We start from the raw sequence: 19764 nt of genomic DNA, 5'->3' as shown, positions 1-19764 counted from the left end.
AAAAAAACGAATTTCCTACTAAATAGTTACATTTTTAATCAACGAAATTAATTTTAAACTGAAATCATAAATCTTTAATAATAATAATAGATTTTCAGCCAAACAATAACAAATTTTAGCCGAAAAAACTAAATGAATAGAAAATAGAATAGTTACATTTTCAGTCTGAGAAAAATGTAACAAAACAATTAATTTTCAACTAAAGCAATAAATTTTTGACCAAAAAAAGAAAAGTTTAATTTTCAACCAAAAAGGTGATTTTTCTTCCAAGAAGATTACATTTTTCACAAAGAAATAGAAAATTTTAATTAGCAGTATAAAGAAATGAAATTTTAACTTAAACATAAAAATAGATAAGATAAGTTTGCAGTTAGAAAAATAAATTTATAAGAACAAACAATGAATATTTAATCAGAGAAATGGAATTTTAATCAAAAAGTTAATGTTTCAACTAATGAAAGTAATTTTATGTAAAAGGACGAATTTTTTACAAAAAAGTTGAATTTTCAAAAGAATAATTTTCAACAAAATACATTATTCTTTACCAAATATCTTAATTTTTTCAAAAATTTGTAACGTGATAATGAAAATTTAAAAAATAAAAAATAGTAAATACAGTGAAACTCTTCTAGAGCGCCAATTTTAGAGCTGGCGTTGGGTGGGAACTAACTCATTATAGCCCGCTCCGCTTTTTTTTTATTTACGCCTGTGTGCTCGCCTGAGTGAAAAACGCAGATCCCGTGCACCTTGCGCATCTCCTGTTACACCTACCTAAGGCGCGGCGGCAATTCTCAGAAGGGCTGTAGAAGGGAGGGCTATTGAAGGGTTTCACTGTAACTAATTTTTGATAAAAAAGATGAATTTTTTACCAAAAAGATTAATTTTCTAACGCGAAAGACGCAATTTTAACAACATACCGAAATTATTAACCAAATGTAGAAATTTTCAACCCAAAAAAAGTTAATTTTCAACCAAACCTGTAATTGTTGATATTTCAACCAAGTAAGACATAATTTTAAACCAAAAATAGTTGAAGTCAATCAAAAAAGGCGCATTTCCAACAAAATAGTTGAATTTTTAACCAACAAAAAAAATAACTTCAACTTTCCCTGACCCGTTTAAAATTCCCTGAGTTTCTGGAATTTTCTAACCTGTGGTAACCCTGTTTAATTATTAAAAAATTAAAAACAAGTTTTATTATTTGGGAATCAAGTATTTAGATCAATAATAAAATTATCTTACTATCTTTCAATTCAGAAGGAGTTGATTTTTCCTCACCATTTATCTGAGAAGTGATTTCTGGATGAATCGTATGTCCGCTGATTGCCTCTATTCGTTCTGTAGGAGTCGCCTTCTTTGATTTGTCCGGCCAATTTTTCTTAAATGGCATTGACCATGGATGTTCATCAAGTTGGTTTTGAACACTTTCTTTTTTAATGTTGCCATTTTGTTTATCTGAAAATTTCAGTAAAATATAATTCAAGGAAACCTAATAATTTGAAATTAGTTTCACAAGAATTCAAGTGGTTAGATGAGTATTCATCTAAATTAAATAGTTCCTCGTCGACCATCTCATGACCCCTGAAAAAAATTCAGGAAAGCTGAGCAAAATATTCGGTGGAGTTATTTATTCCGGGTGCTTTTGTACAATCTTATGATTATGCTTTGGTCGACTAGTGAATGCCCAAAAAGAAATAGAATTATTTTTAAAATTTTCTTTTAAAGAGATTTTAATTCTTTAATGTGACCTTGATTATGAAATATGTTTCAAGGACCCAGAATAAATACTCACCAATAACTCAAAATTTGAATTCGAAAGCTGGGAAGTCCTCTGATTCAGTTTTGATCTTCATCAGTCTGTTTGCTAATTTTCTTCTCATGAACATTGCTTCTTAGACAAGCTGGGATCAAATGTTCATCGAGACTCGATCTCACGAATAGTCCTTTCGAATTCGTCAGTTCATTATTAAAGACACCCTTTTCCTTGGAGACATCCATCCCTCGAACTTCCAAACATTCATCATTTTCTATCGGTCTGGATTGTCTGTACTGATACGAATGGAAGTCTTAGTTTTTGACACTATTAGTTATAATAATAATTTTTTTTAATCCTTTAAAATCAAGGACATTAGATCATATGCTAACCGGAATTTTCTTCTGTGGTCCAGAAGCTGTTTTCGAAATTTCTGAATCCGTCAAATTTGCATCCAGAGATGATGTATTTCTACTAATTTCTACCACCCCATTGTCCTCCACTTCGTTAGTTTTCATAAGTTCTGTATTTCTATTTATGTATGAATTTTCAGCTAATTCCAAACTTCTAGATTGTAAATTTCCTGAATTTTTAGCCATTTTTGCCTCAACTCTTTCGTTATCACTAACAATTCCTGTCTGATTAGTCATTTCACGATCACTATCTATCTCTTCTTCATAACCTTCTCTTTCACCAGCCATTTTCTTACTCCAATTATAATATTGTCTCGCTTTTTCTGTTTCCATTTCTCCATCAGTTGATACTATTTCTTCTTCGTTTATCTCAGTTTCTTCATATGAAGAGTATTGATCATAACCCCTAAGTTTCTCGTCGATAACGAAATCATTATTATACTGATTTTCTAAATTTTTGCGAGGATTTTCCATCAAGACGTTTGGTGGAGGAGAATTGTGTCGTGGAACTCGCCATTTATTGAAATGTTCTCGGCTATATGGATACGGATCACCACGTACTCTGACGTAATCCCCTTCAAAGAGATATTTATCGACTAGTTCATCATCGTCATCCTGAGAATTTAGAAAATAGCCTCTTTTCTTTCGACCTCTAGATCCAGAGGAACCATCAGAAGATCCACTTCCAAAGAAGTTGTGACTCGAATAAGAACCTGGGTTATCATCAGAGTTGCTCGTGCAAAGCAGTGGCATCCAGTCAATTCCGCCTTCCTTATTCTCTGAAGATGGTACCACTGAAATCATGATTTCTGTTGGCAAATGAGCATCCATAATATTTTCTCCAATTGCATTTGGAGAAGATAGAGCAATATCTATCTCGCGTCCATAAATTTCATCTACTTCTCTAGCTATTTCAGCATCATAATAAGACATGTCAGAGTGAATTCTTGTGAGAGTAACAGCTTTGGTAGGTAGAAGAGGATTTTTCATTTCTATTGCAGCTTCAATCTGATTAGAAGCTTCTTTCAATTTATCTTCTGATTTAAATTCTGCAGATATACCTCCTACGCTTAACAGGCCTTTAATAAGGAAAGGCTCCAGTAAATTTTCTTCCTGTTTCTTTCTATCTTTGATAAAAGAATTAGTACTTTCAAGACCAGAGAACAAAATAGCTTTGCCAACCACATCCTTTCGGAAACTAAGAGAATCAGTATCACCTCTTTGAGAACTAAAATGTTGATAGCCACCAGTATGTATCTTCTTTTTTGAGGTGTATCCAACTGATTTTGATTCCCTTAATGACTTGATTCCTTTGTAACTCGATGCTTCCTGATTTTCCTCATTTTCATATGCATGATCAATAGAACTAACTGCTTGAACATCGAGTTTGGGTTCTGGGGCTTCAGGACGAATAAATATGTTATCCAAATCGTAATGCACTATTTCGGGTTCGGCTGACTTCACTATTTCAGCAATCGAGGGTTTTGACTTTTCCACAGCTTCTTTCCAGGCAAAGATTTCTCCATCAAATGGAAGGTCTTTAGGAATATTGAACTCAGCTTCGGCAACGCTTTCCAAAGGAGCTGATAACTTAACACCTTCTGCAGAATCTTGTACAGGAGCTGATAATTTAACATCTAATGATTTCTGTTGATTCTCATTAAGTATGTTCTCATCCGCGTTTGTTGTCGGTACATACAGATTGTCTTTTAATGATTCAAAGTTAGGCACTTCCAAACTAGTTTTAGAATCAGTTCTGTTTTCTGCCGTTAGGATATTATATTTCTCTATCAATACTCCAGTTTCTTGTTTCTTTGTACCCAGATCCTTGACATTCCCTGATGATTCTGGATTTTTAGATTCATTAGATACCTCAAATCTGTTCGGAACTTCTTCTGTTTTGATTTTTTTCATCGTTTTAGCTTCTGCAATTTGAACAGAGTCTTGATTTTGAACAGCTTCTTTTGTTTGGAAAACGTTGTCAGTTTCTGATACAAGCTTTGTTACTTTGACACCCCAAATATTTTTTGTAACATATCTTGGCAGAGGTTCAGGTGTTTTCTCTGCTGAAGAATCTTCTGCCAACTTTATTCCCCATTTATAACGATGGTTATTTCCTTCGAGTCCCCCGAGATTGAGGTTTTTGTCCAAATCCAAGGTAGCTTTCTCATCAACACGGATGACAGGTTTCTTTTTTTCCTTTTCTTTCTTATCCTCTTTTTTCTCGCGTTGTTCTGGTATGTGTGGCTCCCTAATTGGTGGTTTTGAATTGTAGGAAGCTAATCCCATGATTCCACGGATTGAACCCAAAGAGAGAAGACTGTTTGTCCTGTGTAGAGTAGCGGATTCCAGTTTGTAATTGGCGATTATTTTGTCCAGACGCATGTATTTTAGGTGTGAATGGTAATATTTTGCAAGAAAGTTATTATTTAAAATTTGGTGGTTAGACATTTTTCGAGAGATTCGATTTTCGTTCTTTTGTTTCTTAAGTTTGGGGTGAAGCGCAGAGCCTGACTCCGCATCTTGAAATTGTATTCCTGTAAACGGTGGATAATGACAGTGCAGAAAAATCAAAATTTAATTATAATCATGAATAAATAACTGGATTTATTAACTTTAAAATACGTATTTCAATATAACTCACTACATCAGTAATATATCCAAAACATGAAAAATATAAGAAATTCAAATTTTACAGATACAAGTTTCCGATAAGGTATTGATAAAAGAAATTATATTTTAAAGCATTCTGAAGTAATTTAATCAAGTTTGAAACAGACTGAAATTTTAATTGTTTGTTCAGATTTAAAGTTGTATGAATACTATTTTGTATACTTTAAAAGGAAGGCATTCCTTAATAACATTATCTAAATTCAATTACAAAATAGAAAAAATTATAATATTTATGTACTCTTAGAAGGATTTACAATTAAAGCAAAAGTTCTTCTGCCATTAAAATTATTTTTGATTTGATTTTTATTTTCTTATTTTCCTTAATTCTATGGTTTCGATATCAATAATAATAGGTAAAAGATTACAGTAATTAATATGAAATACCATTTTTTTTAAATCAGAATTTCGAAAAAAGGGAGACAAGGCGTAAAACTAATTTTAGAGAAATTTATCTAGCCGATTTAATGTACGATAATTAAATTAATATACTGAATATGGAACAGAAGAAAAAAATTTTTAAAAATCCTTTTCATTATTTTAGTGGCAGAAATTTGAACGAAAAATATTTTTTACTTCAGATTCTAGGTTCAAAGAAGAGTACTCAAATAGTTGAATAACAAAAACATAACTTTCAACCAGAAATCAAATGGTTCAATTTTCAGTTAAGAAATTACATTTTTAAGGAAAAAAAGCATTTAATAAAATAGTTAAATTTTGAATTAAATAGGTGAATCTTTAAACAAGTATATTACGTAATTATTTACAAAAAGTTAAATTTTTAACAAATTACACATAAATTTTCAACTCAAAGAGTTAAATTTTAAGTAAAAAACAACTAATTTGCAAATAAAAGAAATGAATATTAAAAAAAGTTAAATTTTCAACCAAAGAGATAAATTTTCAATGAAAAAGATTACACATCTGCAAAAAAAGTAAAATTTTAATCAAGTTACACGAATTTTCAATAAAATAATTTACTTTTCCACTAAAAAAGATTAACTTTCCACAAAAAATTGAATAGTTTTGTTTTAAATGATGAAAGTAATTTGCAACAATAAAAATAACGAATTTTTCAACAAGACTTATTTTCGACCCAAAAAGGCGCTTTTTTCAACTAAATATTTTAATTTTTAAACAAAGAGACGAAATTTCAGACAAAGAAGATCAATTATTGACCAAACATATCAAATTTCGAACACAAAAAATACTTCAATTTCTGACGAAACAGATAAATTTTAAAGCAAAAAAATTAACTATCTGCCAAAATTTTCAAAATTTTAATTTTCAGTCTAATTGATGAATTTTAGAATAAGCAAATTACGTAGTTTTCTACCAAAAAAAATCAAATTTTCAAGAAAATAGTTAACATTTCACTAAAAAACAACAATAAAGTTTGCAAACAAAGTAAATAAATATTCAACAGAATAGTTAAATTTCTATCCAACGATATAAATTTGAAACCCAAAAAATTAATTATCCGCCCAAAAAATTAAATCTTCATATCATTCATGAATTTTCAGCAAAATAGTTCATTTTTCAACTAAAAGAGGCCATTTCTCTGCTAACAATAGAGAAGTTAAATTTTCGGTCAAAAAACGAATTTGCAAAAGAAAGAAACTAATATTCAACAAAATAGTTACATTTTTAGTCAAAGCCATAAGCTTTAAGTCAAGAAAAATAATTATTTACCAAAATCTTAGAACTTTTATTTTAAAAAGTCGAAATCTCAAACAAATAGATGAATTTAAGAACAAACAAATTACGTAATTATTCACCAAAAACGTTAACTTTACAAGTAAGTACTTAGTTTTTTAGTCAAGTAGATTATTTTTTAACCAAGCAGATTTATTATGTACCTAAAAAGTCAACATTTTGAACCTATTAGATGAATTTTAAACCAAGAAGATTGATTATGTACAAAAAAATCATATTTTTAATAATATAGTTCATTTATAATCAAATATGTGAATATCTAACCTAAACAGATCAGTTTCCACAAAAAATGACCAATTTTCGTTTTAAGTATGAAAATTATTTACAAAACAAAACGTATTTTTAACCAAAGTTTCAAAAAGATACAAGAATTTTCAACTAAAGGAGATCATTATATTCGAACTAAAAATATATTAGTCAAATTTTTGTTATAAAAAGAAACGAATTTGCAAAATAAAGAAGCAAATATTAAACAAAATAGTTGAATCTTTAACCTAGGAAATAAATTCTGAACAAATAAGATTAATGAATTATCCAAAAAAATGTCAAATTTTTAACAAAGCACATTTTCAATCATATAGATCATTTTCAACTAAGAAGATAAGTCATCTACCAAAAAATTCAATCTAATGGAATAAATGTGAAAGATTAGTAATGATCAAAAAATTATTATTTTTTTATAAAAAATTCAAATAAAAAATATCTATCATTTTGAATAATAGGTTTATAAAAACTATTATATCTTTAGAATTATAATAAAAAAATGTTAATTAAGTTTAGAAAATTACTGTACTTACAGAAAAATTGTGCACTAAATTATATGTACATATTAATTTCTTTATCTTGAAAAATAATATAAAAAATAAATTAATGAAATCGAAACTCAAAACAATTAACGCCAACGTACCAGTTTTACGGAAAATTTTTTTCAATTTAGATATAATCCCTTCATGTTTGTTCGGTTGCTCCTTGCACTGTATAGTAGCTGAAAATTGAATAAATTATTAATAAGGAAGCTTAGTCTTTATAAAAATATGCATTGAATTTAATTTAAATTTGTAATATTAGAATTACAATATTACTTTAAATTGTTGACCTTTGAATTTTATTAATGTACAATGTTCCAAATACGATAAAAAAAAGGTAATATAAAATTAGTGCAACTGTACCGAATCTCTAAAATACTATTATTACTTAATTAAATAAAACAAAATAAATAAAATAATAAAAATATAAATATAAAGGATAATAAAAATTCGAGAATTTTAAATATTTAATAATATCGTATTTTAATTGTTCCATAATAGTACTTTTTCAATAATTTTTCTCTACTGTAAGATTTTTCTGATATTATTTTTCATGGTTGTCAAAGTGGCATTAGAGGGATAAATAATTGGATCAAGGAATCCGACCCTAATATCTGAAAATTTCAGATTCTGAGAGGAACCCTCGACTCGATAAATTCAATATGTAAGATCAACGCGTTATTTAGGGCATCGTATCGACAAGCAGGGTGAACTGACCAGTGGACAAATTCCTTTGGGACACGGGGACGAAAAATCCCCTCATCCTGCCGAAGGAGCAGCATTGCTGTCGAATCACGTTGGACTTTGAAAGCGAAAAAAGTGCACACATCCTGTGAATCACTAGATTAATTTAGAAATTTAAAGAATTTACAAAAATTTCCAGATTTTTCGAATATTCGAGGATGTCAATTAGTCTTCTTGTTTTATTGGTTCGTCTACTGTCCTGTCATTCCCACAACTTTCATTTTAATGTTTATCGCATTCTTTTGTTTTTATTTTAGATTTCAAACGCTAAAAATCTGATAATGTCAATTCAAAGGAGCACGGAACTGATTTTTTTTTTAAATTTTAGAATAAATAGTTCTGATAGTGGCAGTGGGGCCACTCGGCAAGAATAAAACTTTGATAGATTAATTTGGAAATATTTGTTTAGAAATCATTATGAGTTTGGAGAACGCATATTAAGAGAGTGTAGAGAGAGGGAGAGTGAGAGAGAGCATATACATGGTTTGCTTAGTCTGGCAGTAGTGGGGACATAGAATAAAAGTCTTCAGAGCAATTGCCAATCGCCGCAAAAAAGGGTGTTGCGAATAGAAAAAGAAGCTTTCGATTATAGAAAGTATGCTGGTAAGAGAGAGACAGAGATCTCGTTTGTTCGTACGGTCGTGCGTTCGGTCGTTTTTTCCAATTCAATAACGTCCCAAAGGGAGTTTCACTTAAAAAATATGAATTTTCAACGAACAATTAAGCAATTTTTCATTTTCAGTAAAAAAATTAATTGTAACAATTAAAAAAGGAAAAGTCAACGAAATAGAAAAATTTGCAACCAAAGAGATAAATTGTCAATCAAGACGATCAATTATTTGCCAATAAAGTCAAATTTTTAACCCAATAGTTACATATTCAACCGAATAGATGACTTTTAAAACAAGCAGATTATGTAATTATTTATAAATTAAAATTAAAATTATTTCTTGAAAAAAAGATCCTACTCCATCTTCACTCCATTGGGAATCGAACCACAAAACTTCTGATTTCCGGTCAGGTGCTTTTCCAATTGAACTATTTTTATTTATAAAAAAAATGCAATTTTAAAAGAAAATAGTTAAATTTTCGAACAAAGATATGAAGTTCCAACTAAATAGATTACTTATCTTCCGAAAAAGAAATTTTTTAACAAATAAATTGAGGTTTCAACTGAAAAAGATCAATTTTGCATAAAAAATGAATATATTTGTTTTTGGGTACGAAAATTATTGTGTACAAAAAAAAAGACGAATTTTCAACCAAGAATGATTTATACCCAGAAAGACCAATGTGACATCACACATAAAAAATATAAATCTGAAGAAGATTCACTTTACTTTCTTCTATGATAATAAATATTTAATATATTATTTTATTATTTAATATAGTTGAATATCTATAATAAAAATTCTAACTATTTTTCGTTGAGAGTAATTTTTTTTTAAATTTAAACGTCTACTTTTATATTTTTGGTTTGGAATTCATCTCTTCTGGAACCAATATCTACTTGATGGTTGGAGCTTTAACTATTTTATTCTAAAATTTTTTTTTTAGTTGAAAATTTATTTTATTAACTGAAGGTTTAACTATTCTATTTTTTCCTGGAAATTGATTGTATTTGCTTCAAAATGTAACCACTATTACTTTGAAAACTCGTACTTTTTTTGCTGAAAATTAATTTTTTTTTTTACTAAAAATTTACCTATTTAGTTATTTGTTAAAAATGTATTGGTTTTAGTTGAAAATATTTGTATTTTGTTGTAAGTCTGTCTTTTTTAGTACAAATTTAACCTTTTTGGTTGAAACCTCAACTGCTTGGTTGAAAGTTAATTTTTTTTTAATCGATATTATTATTTCAAGATCCATTTCTATGGTTAAGAGTTTGAAAATTTTGTTGAAAATGCATTTTTTTTGGCTGACAATCAAGTTTCTCGTGAAAGATTAAACGATTACATAAAAAATTTGTTCTCATTTCAAAATCAATTTTGTGAACTAACAATTTTACTATGCAATTCTTAAATGAAAATCTATCGCTTTTCATACAAAATTCAGATATTTTGCTTTAAAATGCAACTCCTTTGTGAAAAAGTCACCTTTTAGTGTTGAAAATTCGACTATTTTTGTAAGAAATTCAATTACTGAATTGAAAATTAACTTTCTGGTTAGAATTTAACTTTTGGATTCAAAATTTCACTGTTTTTTTTATTATTATTTTATTTTTTTAATTATTAACACTTTTCTTCAAAATTTTTTTTTGTTTGTTTAAAATTCATCTGCTTTGGTAGCGATTTAATTTTTTAGCTGAAAATGTAACTCTTTGCATAAAAATTAAGGTGCTAAAATTTTGCATGGAAATAACGCTTATTATATTTTCCATTGAAAATCTAACTTTTTTATTGAAAATGTCAACAACTTAGTTAAGAGTTATTAAAATTATTGAAAATTTAATTAATCTGTTAATCCATCAATTGATTAGTTTAAAATTTAGTCATTTTAAATTTAGCTGTTTTTGTCGAATTGGTCCTCTTTGGCTGAAGTTATTTTTTTTAAATTCGAGCATTTGGTTGAAAATTAATTTTCGTAGGTTGAGAATTCAACCACTTGGTTCAAAATTAAACTTTTTTTTTAATTTACCTCTTTTGCTTTAAAGCTCAACTACTTGATTGTTAATGAAACTGGTTCATATTTAACTTTGCTTTTGTTGTTGAAAATTTAACTATTTAAACAAAATTCTTCTGGATATGTCCAAAATTCAACTATGTGGTTAAAATTGAACTATATTAATGAAAATTTATTTACATAGTTCAAAATTAATCTTTTTTTGGGAGAAAATTTTTGCGTTGAAGATTCATCTTTATTTGTTCGAAAATAAATTGTACTTTCAAAAATTCGTATTCTTTGCTTAAAGAGACGATTTCTTCAAAAACATGGTTTGGCTATAATAAAACTCATTAAAAATATCCAAGCTAAAAAATATTAGATGAAATAAACAAAGTTTGCAAGTTGTACAAATTTAATCTGGAGATTCTTAAGATATTTTCTTATAATTTAAAAATCTCGGATAATAATTATGGCAAAATAATTTGAGTAAGATTAAAATTGATTGTAACAATATCATAGTATTTTTGACAGCTTAATTCTATCTGATATTAAATTCAACATTGTTTGCAATTTTCCTAACAAATTGAATGTGGTTGAAAGTCTCCTAAATTTAAATAACCACACCGAATATTTATTGTGTTGCAATTTTAAAATTGTTGTAATTTATGTTAGAAATGAAAAAATCTTCTCGACAGGAGGATGGAAATTTTTATATATTTTATTGGATTAAGGTTTACAATAATTAGTCATTGTCAAAATCTTTTATTTTCTGTACGTCCTCGATAACCAGGTTTCCAAATTTCTTCTGAAAATGAAGGATCTCTTTTGCTTTCACGCATGTAGGAGTCATCACGATAACGAGCTTTTAATTGTTTTTCTGGCTTATCTGATAAATAAATAATAAAGTACAGTTCGTTAAAATATTTGGTTACGCAAATAAAATTTTATGGCAGACATGCTATTCTTCGTCAAATTTCGCACTTGACTGGGACCATGCATAAATTACGTGAAGTTTTTTTTTACAGAATGAATTTTTTTTGGAAATTTAAGAATTGCTGGTCCTTAGAATTAAAAAAGCAATTCAACTTTCAAACCAAAAAATGATTATCATTTTAAATAAAAGCCGTTAAACTGAACAAAGAAAGATTCAAGATCTACAAAAATACATGAATTTTGAACTCGAAAAGTCGGAATTTCAACAAGAACTGCATTTTTACCAAGATATTATTAACAAAAAATTTCATAGTTGATATTTCAACCAAAAAAATTCAATTTGAAATTAAAACCCGTTTGATTTTACCTAACAGGTGAATCCTTAACAAAATACTTGGGTCCTAAAATAAAAATGATCAACTTTCAAGAAAAGAGTTATATTATTATAAATAATTAGATTTTCTACCAAGAAGGGCGAATCTTAAACATAATACTTAAAATGTTCAGCAAATATTTAAATTGTTCACACAAGAGTATTAGTTTTCTAATAATAAATATGAATTTTTAACTATATATATATAAATTTTCAATCAAATAGAACATTTTTTAACTAAAAACATTTAACACAGTTCAATTTTCAACCAAAAAAGAGTAAATTTCTACAAAAAGAGATGAATTTTTATTTTAACTGAAAGTACAAATGTTCCACAAAATTGTGTAATTTTCAAGGAAATAACTAAAGTTTGGCCAAATAATACAATTTTTAACAATAAAAAATTAATTTCTAACAAAAAATTAAAAAGTAGACTGTTTTCCCAAAAATAATGAACTTCCAATTTGAATTCTCAATCATTGAGAAACGGGGGAAAGGGGAGCGACCCTGTCACAAATAGAAATTTTGATCAAAAAGATTATTTATATTTATATTGAATAAAAATTAGAAATATATTTTTAGTTATTTAAAAACTTAACAATATCTTACGCAAGAATTGGTTTTTTACCATTTTATAACCAGGTACCATGAATTCACCAAAAATGTGCTTTAAAGTAAAATGAACCAAGTTTAGGTTATTGATTTAATAATTAAAATTAATTTTTATTTGATGTACTTACGATTTTCTGAAAGACCAAGCTTCTTTTTTATATAATCCCACATACCAGTTGCTTCCAATCGTTGTACATTATGCTCTAAAATTTAATGATTAATAAATATTTAAGTTGCTGAGAAAAATCAGTAATTCTTATTTTTAAATGTACCAGAGACAGAGTCCAATATTTTTACGAAGTTCGATGATATAATATTCCGCGTAAACATGTTCATGTACTCCAGAATTTTGCAATCTAGATTAAAAAAAATGTTTGATATAGTATTGAACGTCAAATTTTTATTTTCAGGTCCATATTTATTTTTGAGGTCCAGTGCCTTTTAATTAGAGAGAAGTTGGCTTATTATGAATATCCTGTTTTGATACTATGTTCAACATGTCGTTTTCAAAAAATCATTAAACATTATTAAATTGAAATTTATTTTTCTTTGTCATTGTTTTTTTATTAATATTTATTGTCAATGACCATTAAAATGTTCTAGATAATAATTTAATTATAACAAGAACATTGTTTACGTTACGCGCGCACTAATTATCTTCTCTTTAGAAAAAACTTGGTTTATTTTCCAAAATTTTTGTTTAAAATTAGACATTTTTACATGAAGAAAATATATATTTCCGCGTGTGTAATAATCTAAGACTGTGAATTTAATGGTTCAGAACATTTAAAAAGCGCAAATAATATATTTTCATGGTATTTCCGGATAAATATATTCATCAAGATAGAATTAAATGCGAATATCTGAATTTGATTCGATTTTTGTACAAGATTCTATTAATCGAATTTTCTGGAAATATTTGTGCCATTAATGTATTAAATAATTTAATTTTTCTATCAAAGTTTTGTTTTTAAACTTCAAGAGTGAGAAAAATAAAAATTGAGAAAAATACGAGACTCGAATATTAAAAATTCCCAACAGTTTATGATTGTCCAATTTGAAAATTCCCGATAGAACATTGCCAAATTATAAAATATTTGAACTAGAAAATTCCCCAATTATGAAACTCTAAAATTTTAAAATTAAGAGTTTTTAGACATATTATTAATTTATTGAAAATAGAATAAAGTTCGGAACAATAGAATTTCCGAAAAGGTAAATTACTTGATGATAAAATTTCCGAAAGAAAATTGCTGAATTATAAAATTTTTTTTTAGTTGAAAATTAGTCTTTTTTTGTCTGAGATTTTATTTCATTGGTTGAAAGTAGTTTCTTTTATTTAACGCAAAATTAAATAATTCCACTGTTCTTAGAAATTTTTGATATACGTTGAAATTTATAGTTAAAAATTTAACTAATTTCTTAAAAATATATTTTATTTTAGTAGAAAATTTAACTTATAATTTTGATTAAAAATTCATTTTTTTCACACAAAAAAATGTAGTGCTTACATTTTGGGGCTCTAAATTCAACTTTATTATTCAAAAATTTGTCTTTTACGGTTTCAAAATTTAACATTTTGGATAAAATTTTTTTATTTATTGATTGAAAAAACTTTCTTGGGTCAAAATTCAACTCTTTTGTTGAAAATTCATATTTTTTATGTTTAACGTGGTGAACCACGACTAGACAATATATTGAATGAAATAAAAAGGAATTGAACTTGTATAATTTCTTAATATAATCGTATAAAATGGGATAATTTTAAATTGAAAAAATTATAAATAAAAGATTAAAAAATTCAAAACCGTCAAAATAAAATCGAAATTGAATGATTTCAGATTTATATTAAAAAAGAGGACAATTTAAAATCGATGAAAATGTAATATTTTCAGATTAGAATTTTCAAAAATATATAATTTAAAATTCAAAGTAATGCAAATTTTATTGTTTGTAATTAAAATAATTCGAAGTTAAATCATCTAAAAGTGAAAACTTTCAAATTTTAATCAATTTAATTTTTAAATGATTAATTCTGACAATGTGTAATTTAAAACTAAGTTTAATATTTCTAAGGAAAGCCCACTGAAATGCTCGAAATCCACAGTTTTATTAAATTAACAAAATTATGATTTAACTTGAAAAATCTGCTATACAAATTTGCCGAAAATCAAAACAAGAAAAGTCACCTTTATTTTCACCGTTAAAAAAAAATTAAATTCAAAACTTCCAAATTGAATTATTCTAAACAAAAATGTTCAGAATAAAAATTATTTTAAAGGGGAAATAAGAAGAAATAAAAAATATATATTCCAAAAATTTTAAACGTAAACAAATCCAAACTACATCTAAACATAAAAACGAAGTATTGGAAATAAATGTTTTTTAAATATTGTCAATTACATTTTTCGGAATATAACCATTTCATTTTTAACTTTCTGTTGTTAATATTTTTTCATTCTTTTATATTACCATTTAAAAATTACTTTTCATTTGGAACGTTTATTTTCATAGTAATTCAACTTTTAGGGTTTGGAATTGATTTTTAAAAAATTTTAAACGGTGAAAATAGTGGTGAATTTTGTTCATTGTAAAAAAGTTTGTCTAATCAATTTTAAAGTTGATTCAAATTTTTTTGCAATTTTATAAAAACTTAGATTTCCATTATTTTAAAAGATTTTACTTTGAAATATTCCATTTATTTTTCAATTTGAAATTGTCTAAATTACAATTTTTAAGTTTGAACGTTTTTAATTTTAGAAGCTTCTGTTTAAAAATTTTCTTAATTTAAATTATTCAATTTCAAACGCTTTTACTCAGAATGTGGGTGAATTTGGCAACATTATTTTGAATTTTCGCATTATCTAATATGCTTTCGAGATTTCCGTAACACACCTATTTATTAGATAAAGATTATAATTATAGATATAAATATAGTAATATTATTAGATTGTGGTTACTTTATACAATAAAAATAAGAAAGTTGATAGGTGGTATATCATCTGAAGTACCTGTATCGAATTTCTAGACTTAACTTTTCGGTTAATCATTGCCAAAACTTTTTCCCCCATGGAGACCAGATAAGATAGACCCTCGCCGCACATAATGCTATAATGGACACTACTACTCCCCCATTCGATTTACGAAGCGAAATTCGAACATTTCGACATCAGTTGCTCCCATTTTATTAACAATTCAGATTAAATGTTTATTAACAATTAAAATTATTTTTGAATTAACATAATGCAGTGAAGTACATTAATGAATGAATATTTTTTAAAAAATTCTGATGACTGAAAATATTATGCTAATATTATTATACATTATATATTATTATGATTTAAATAAAATGATTTCAATTTACAACTTAAAATGGATAACTTCTTAACAAAAATAGAATAGTGCATTTTTCATAAAAATATATTTTCGACAAAAAAACACATCTAAAAAAAAAGTTAAATTGTAAATTAAAGAGGTAAATATATGAATTTAAAAAAAATAGTTTAAATTCAAACCAATTATCTGAATTTTGAAATAAAAAAGATTGAGTTTTAACTAAATGGTTCAATTATCAATCAAAAAGATGCATTTTCCAGCAAGAAGATTAATTTTCTACTAAGCAATAAGAATTTTCATCATGACACATAAATTTAAAAAAAATATTAAATTTGAAATCAGAAACACAAATTATCTACAAAAGGGTTGAATTTTCCAACTGAAAATATTATACTCATTTGAACAAAAAAATTAATTTTCTACCCAAAACATTTAATAAAAAGTTAATCTTCAACCGAATGGTTTATTTTTCTACCAAATTGTTGGGTTCAACTTCAACCGAGAACTTGAAATTTCAACTAAAAAAAGATGAATTTTTGACTGAATAGTAAAATTATAAAGCCAAAATTACGAATTATCTACAAAAGATTGAAGTTCCCACTCAAAAATATGTTGTTTTTTTTAAAACAAAAATGTTACTTTTCTACCGAACGGTGCAGCTGTTTTTAATTTGTTCAATTTTCAATGAAACTGTTAATTTTCAAATAAATAGTTTAATTTTTCACCAAATTGTTGAACCCCCAACCAAACCAGATTAGTATAGGCCTAAAAAGTTTCACTTTTAATCAAAGTGACACATTTTCAACCAAGAAGATTAATTTTCGGCAAAATGTATTATTTTATATTCATTTAAAAAAAGTGTCAAATGCCCACAATAAAATATGTTTCTTTCAATACAATAAAAAAGATAAAAATGAGTGTTTCTTTTAAATCAGAAAAACTTTAAAACCGAAATTTCCTTCCTTTGCAGCGTCTAAAAATCTTAAAATAAGAAACATTTATATTTAGAAATACACCTCATATTCAGAAATGTTTAAATAAAACATTTTCCTTTTTTAATTCAGAAAAAAAATAAGTTCTTTCTTTGAACTCAATAAAAATCTCCAAAAGAAAAAAGACCCCTTCCAATTCAGAAAAAAATAACTAGAAAGATCTTACCTTTTAGCTGGATACAAAAAAGCCCTTTAACAACTAAGAACAAAAATGAAAAAGAAAATCGCCTCCCTTCGAATTTCATAAAAATAAAAATAAAAAATTGCACCTTTGCTAAATAAAAAAAGAATTAAAACCGTAATTTCTCCCTTTCAAGAAGCTAAAATACATCAAATCAACAAATATTTCTTCAATTCATAAAAAGGCCCATTCTAGTTCAGGTCAAAAAATTTTATACTTTCCAACCATATATAAATGATTAAAACTGAAGAAAGCATATCTTAATTTAGAAAAAATGAAATCTGAAAATTTCTTCCTTCCAACTTGATGGAAATTTAAAAAATAAAAATATATTCTTTTTCCAATTCAGAAAAAATTAAGACCAATATGTCCATAATAATTCGCTAAAAATGTTAAGAACAAAGAATGTTCCTCATTGAATTCAGACCAAACTGAAGATCGACAATTCTTTCTTTCTAACTGAATAAAAATGCTACCAATAAATGTTTCTTTTAAATTAGTAAAACTGAAATTTCCTCCTGTCCAAGCCGTTAAAATCTTAAAATAAAAAACTGTCCCTCCTCATATTTAGAAAATAATTAAAAGCGAAAATGCCTTCCTTTAATACGATAAAGATATTAAAGATACAAAATTTCCCTCTGCTGATTTAGAAAAAAATTAAATATAAGACATGTTCCCTTAAACCCAAAAAAATGTTTATCTTTCAAATTCAGAAAAAGGCCCATTCAAGTTCAGAAATAAATAATAAATTTCATACCATCCTACACCATGAAAATAATAAAAGCAAAAACAAACAAACAATACATCTTATAATTTAGAAAAAAATGAAAATTAAAATTGTCTTCCAATTCAATTAAAATTTAAAAAAATTAAAACTTCTTCCTCTTTCAGGAACATTTAGGGGAAAAGATTAAAACCAGAGAGTCATTGGGACAGAGTGACAAAAAATCTTAAAATAAAAAAATTTCCCTCTTTTAATTCAGAACAAGTTTAACTTCGAAATGTTTTCCCTTTCAGCTCAATAAAAATTCTAAAAATACAAAAATCTTCCTCTTTCAATTAATATAAAATTAATACTGAAATGTCCTTCATACCAAATCGCACAAAATCTTAACTGAAAAAATGTCTTTCTTTCCCATTCAGAATAAGTTAAAAATGAAAAAATTCTAACTTTTAACTCAATAAAAATGATGAAAATAGAAAACTAACCTTCTCCAATTAAGAAAAAAATTTTAAATGACCACTAAATTGCTACTTCCCCATTCAATGGTGATGTTAAAAATTATTTTTAATGCGTCTTCTAAATAGAAGTGACAAACATGATCTTATTGTACTGATAACGATTGTCTTTCCTTCTAATTCAATAAAAAAATGTTTGAACTTAATAAAACTTTAAAAATTAGGAATCTCACCTTTCCTAAATGAGAAAAGATTTAAAACCAAAATTTATCCCTTCCAAGTCACTAAAAACCATAACATCTAACAAATGTCCCTTCTTTATTTTATAAAAGGACCATTTGAATTCAGAAAAGAAAACTAAAATTCCATCTTTTCCAACTCCATAAAAGTGAGTAAAACAAAAAAGAGTCCCTTCCAATCCAGAAAAATAAAATGTCGAAACTTCTTTTAAAATTAATAAAAATGTTAAAAGTAAATAAACGCCTCTTTCAATATTCAAATTGAAATTTTCTTCCTTTTAATAGTTTAATAATTTTAAAAATGCACAATTCCTCTCTTTCAGTTTAGAAAGAAATTTACAATAAAAACTTCTTTTACTTAAACTAAATAAAAATGTTTTTCTAAAAAGGACCCTTCCAAGGCAGAAAAAAATTCTCGTGCTTTTCATTTCAATACAAGTTTTCAACACAAAAAAGGACCTCTACCAATTCAAAACAAGTTAATGCCAAAATGTATCCCTTCAAATACATAAGAAGGCCCCTTTCAATTAAAAAAAATAACTTAAATTTCGCACATTGCAAATTCGGCAGAAGAATTTTTTATTAGCAACAATTTTCGTTAGTAGAGAAATTAGCATCTATCCCAATGACACCCATCCGGGTATAACCATTGTGAACAGCTGCTTAACCTCGATGATTCAACGAGAAGTCTCAAACCATGCCATATATACAAGCGGACACTTGTCTACAATCGCTAAAAACATTTATTGCGAAAGAGGTAACAAAGTGAATCAAACAGTTACCAAAATATTATATTTATGGAATTTTATCAACCTTACCAACACCAAATACTGATAATTCTTTTTAAAAAGACCTACATTTTTTTATTTCAAAAGTAATAAAGAATGAACTGCCAATTAAAACACTCAATGTGAAACTCGTTTAACCGACCAGCTGCACATTTTTATGAAAAGTAATCTTTTTGGTCTAAAATTCAACTACTTGGTGAAAATTTGAACTACTTTGTTGAAAATTAAATTCCTTGGTTTTGCAGATTCATTTCTTTCCATAAAAATTTTACTATTCCATTTTTAGGAAATTAATCTTCAGGTTAAAGATGGTCTTTGGGTTTAACTTTTTTGCTTAAAATTAATATCGTTTTTAATATTCATCATTTTGTTTAAAAATTCATCTCTTGGGTTTAAAATTTAAGCGTTATATTTAAAAAAATAAT

The 19764-nt window shown here is 26.6% G+C and overlaps 1 protein-coding gene across 2 annotated transcripts; it reads right to left on the bottom strand.

The window, feature by feature from the left end:
- Positions 1-1333: 1333 nt before the first annotated feature.
- On the bottom strand, positions 1334-8301 carry LOC117178787. Of its 2 annotated transcripts, XM_033370260.1 has the most exons (5): positions 8076-8301; positions 7460-7537; positions 2146-4703; positions 1793-2049; positions 1334-1455 (listed from the first exon to the last, which is right to left on the bottom strand). In XM_033370260.1, the coding sequence occupies exons 1-4, from the start codon at positions 8185-8187 to the stop codon at positions 1837-1839; spliced, it is 2961 nt and encodes a 986-aa protein (XP_033226151.1). In that variant the 5' UTR covers positions 8188-8301; the 3' UTR covers positions 1334-1455; positions 1793-1836. The 2 variants fall into 2 exon arrangements, with proteins under 2 accessions (XP_033226151.1, XP_033226152.1); XM_033370261.1 differs by lacking the exon at positions 1334-1455 and having other exon boundaries at positions 1909-2044.
- Positions 8302-19764: the final 11463 nt, after the last annotated feature.

The sequence above is a fragment of the Belonocnema kinseyi genome, chromosome 8 (assembly GCF_010883055.1).
Source record: "Belonocnema kinseyi isolate 2016_QV_RU_SX_M_011 chromosome 8, B_treatae_v1, whole genome shotgun sequence".
NCBI classification, from domain to species: Eukaryota; Metazoa; Arthropoda; class Insecta; order Hymenoptera; family Cynipidae; genus Belonocnema; species Belonocnema kinseyi.
The sequence above is the reverse complement of the archived record's forward strand: the minus strand, read 5'-3'. Positions and strand labels throughout refer to the sequence as shown.

Coding starts and splice junctions, on each gene's coding strand:
- LOC117178787 (XM_033370260.1), bottom strand. CDS start 8,187: ATGTGTGCACTTTTTTCGCTTTCAAAGTCCAACGTGATTCGACAGCAA. Junction 7,538..8,075: donor CCAAAGGAATTTGTCCACTG/GTCAGTTCACCC, acceptor TTCAATTTTCAG/CTACTATACAGTGCAAGGAG. Junction 2,050..2,145: donor GACCACAGAAGAAAATTCCG/GTTAGCATATGA, acceptor CATTCGTATCAG/TACAGACAATCCAGACCGAT.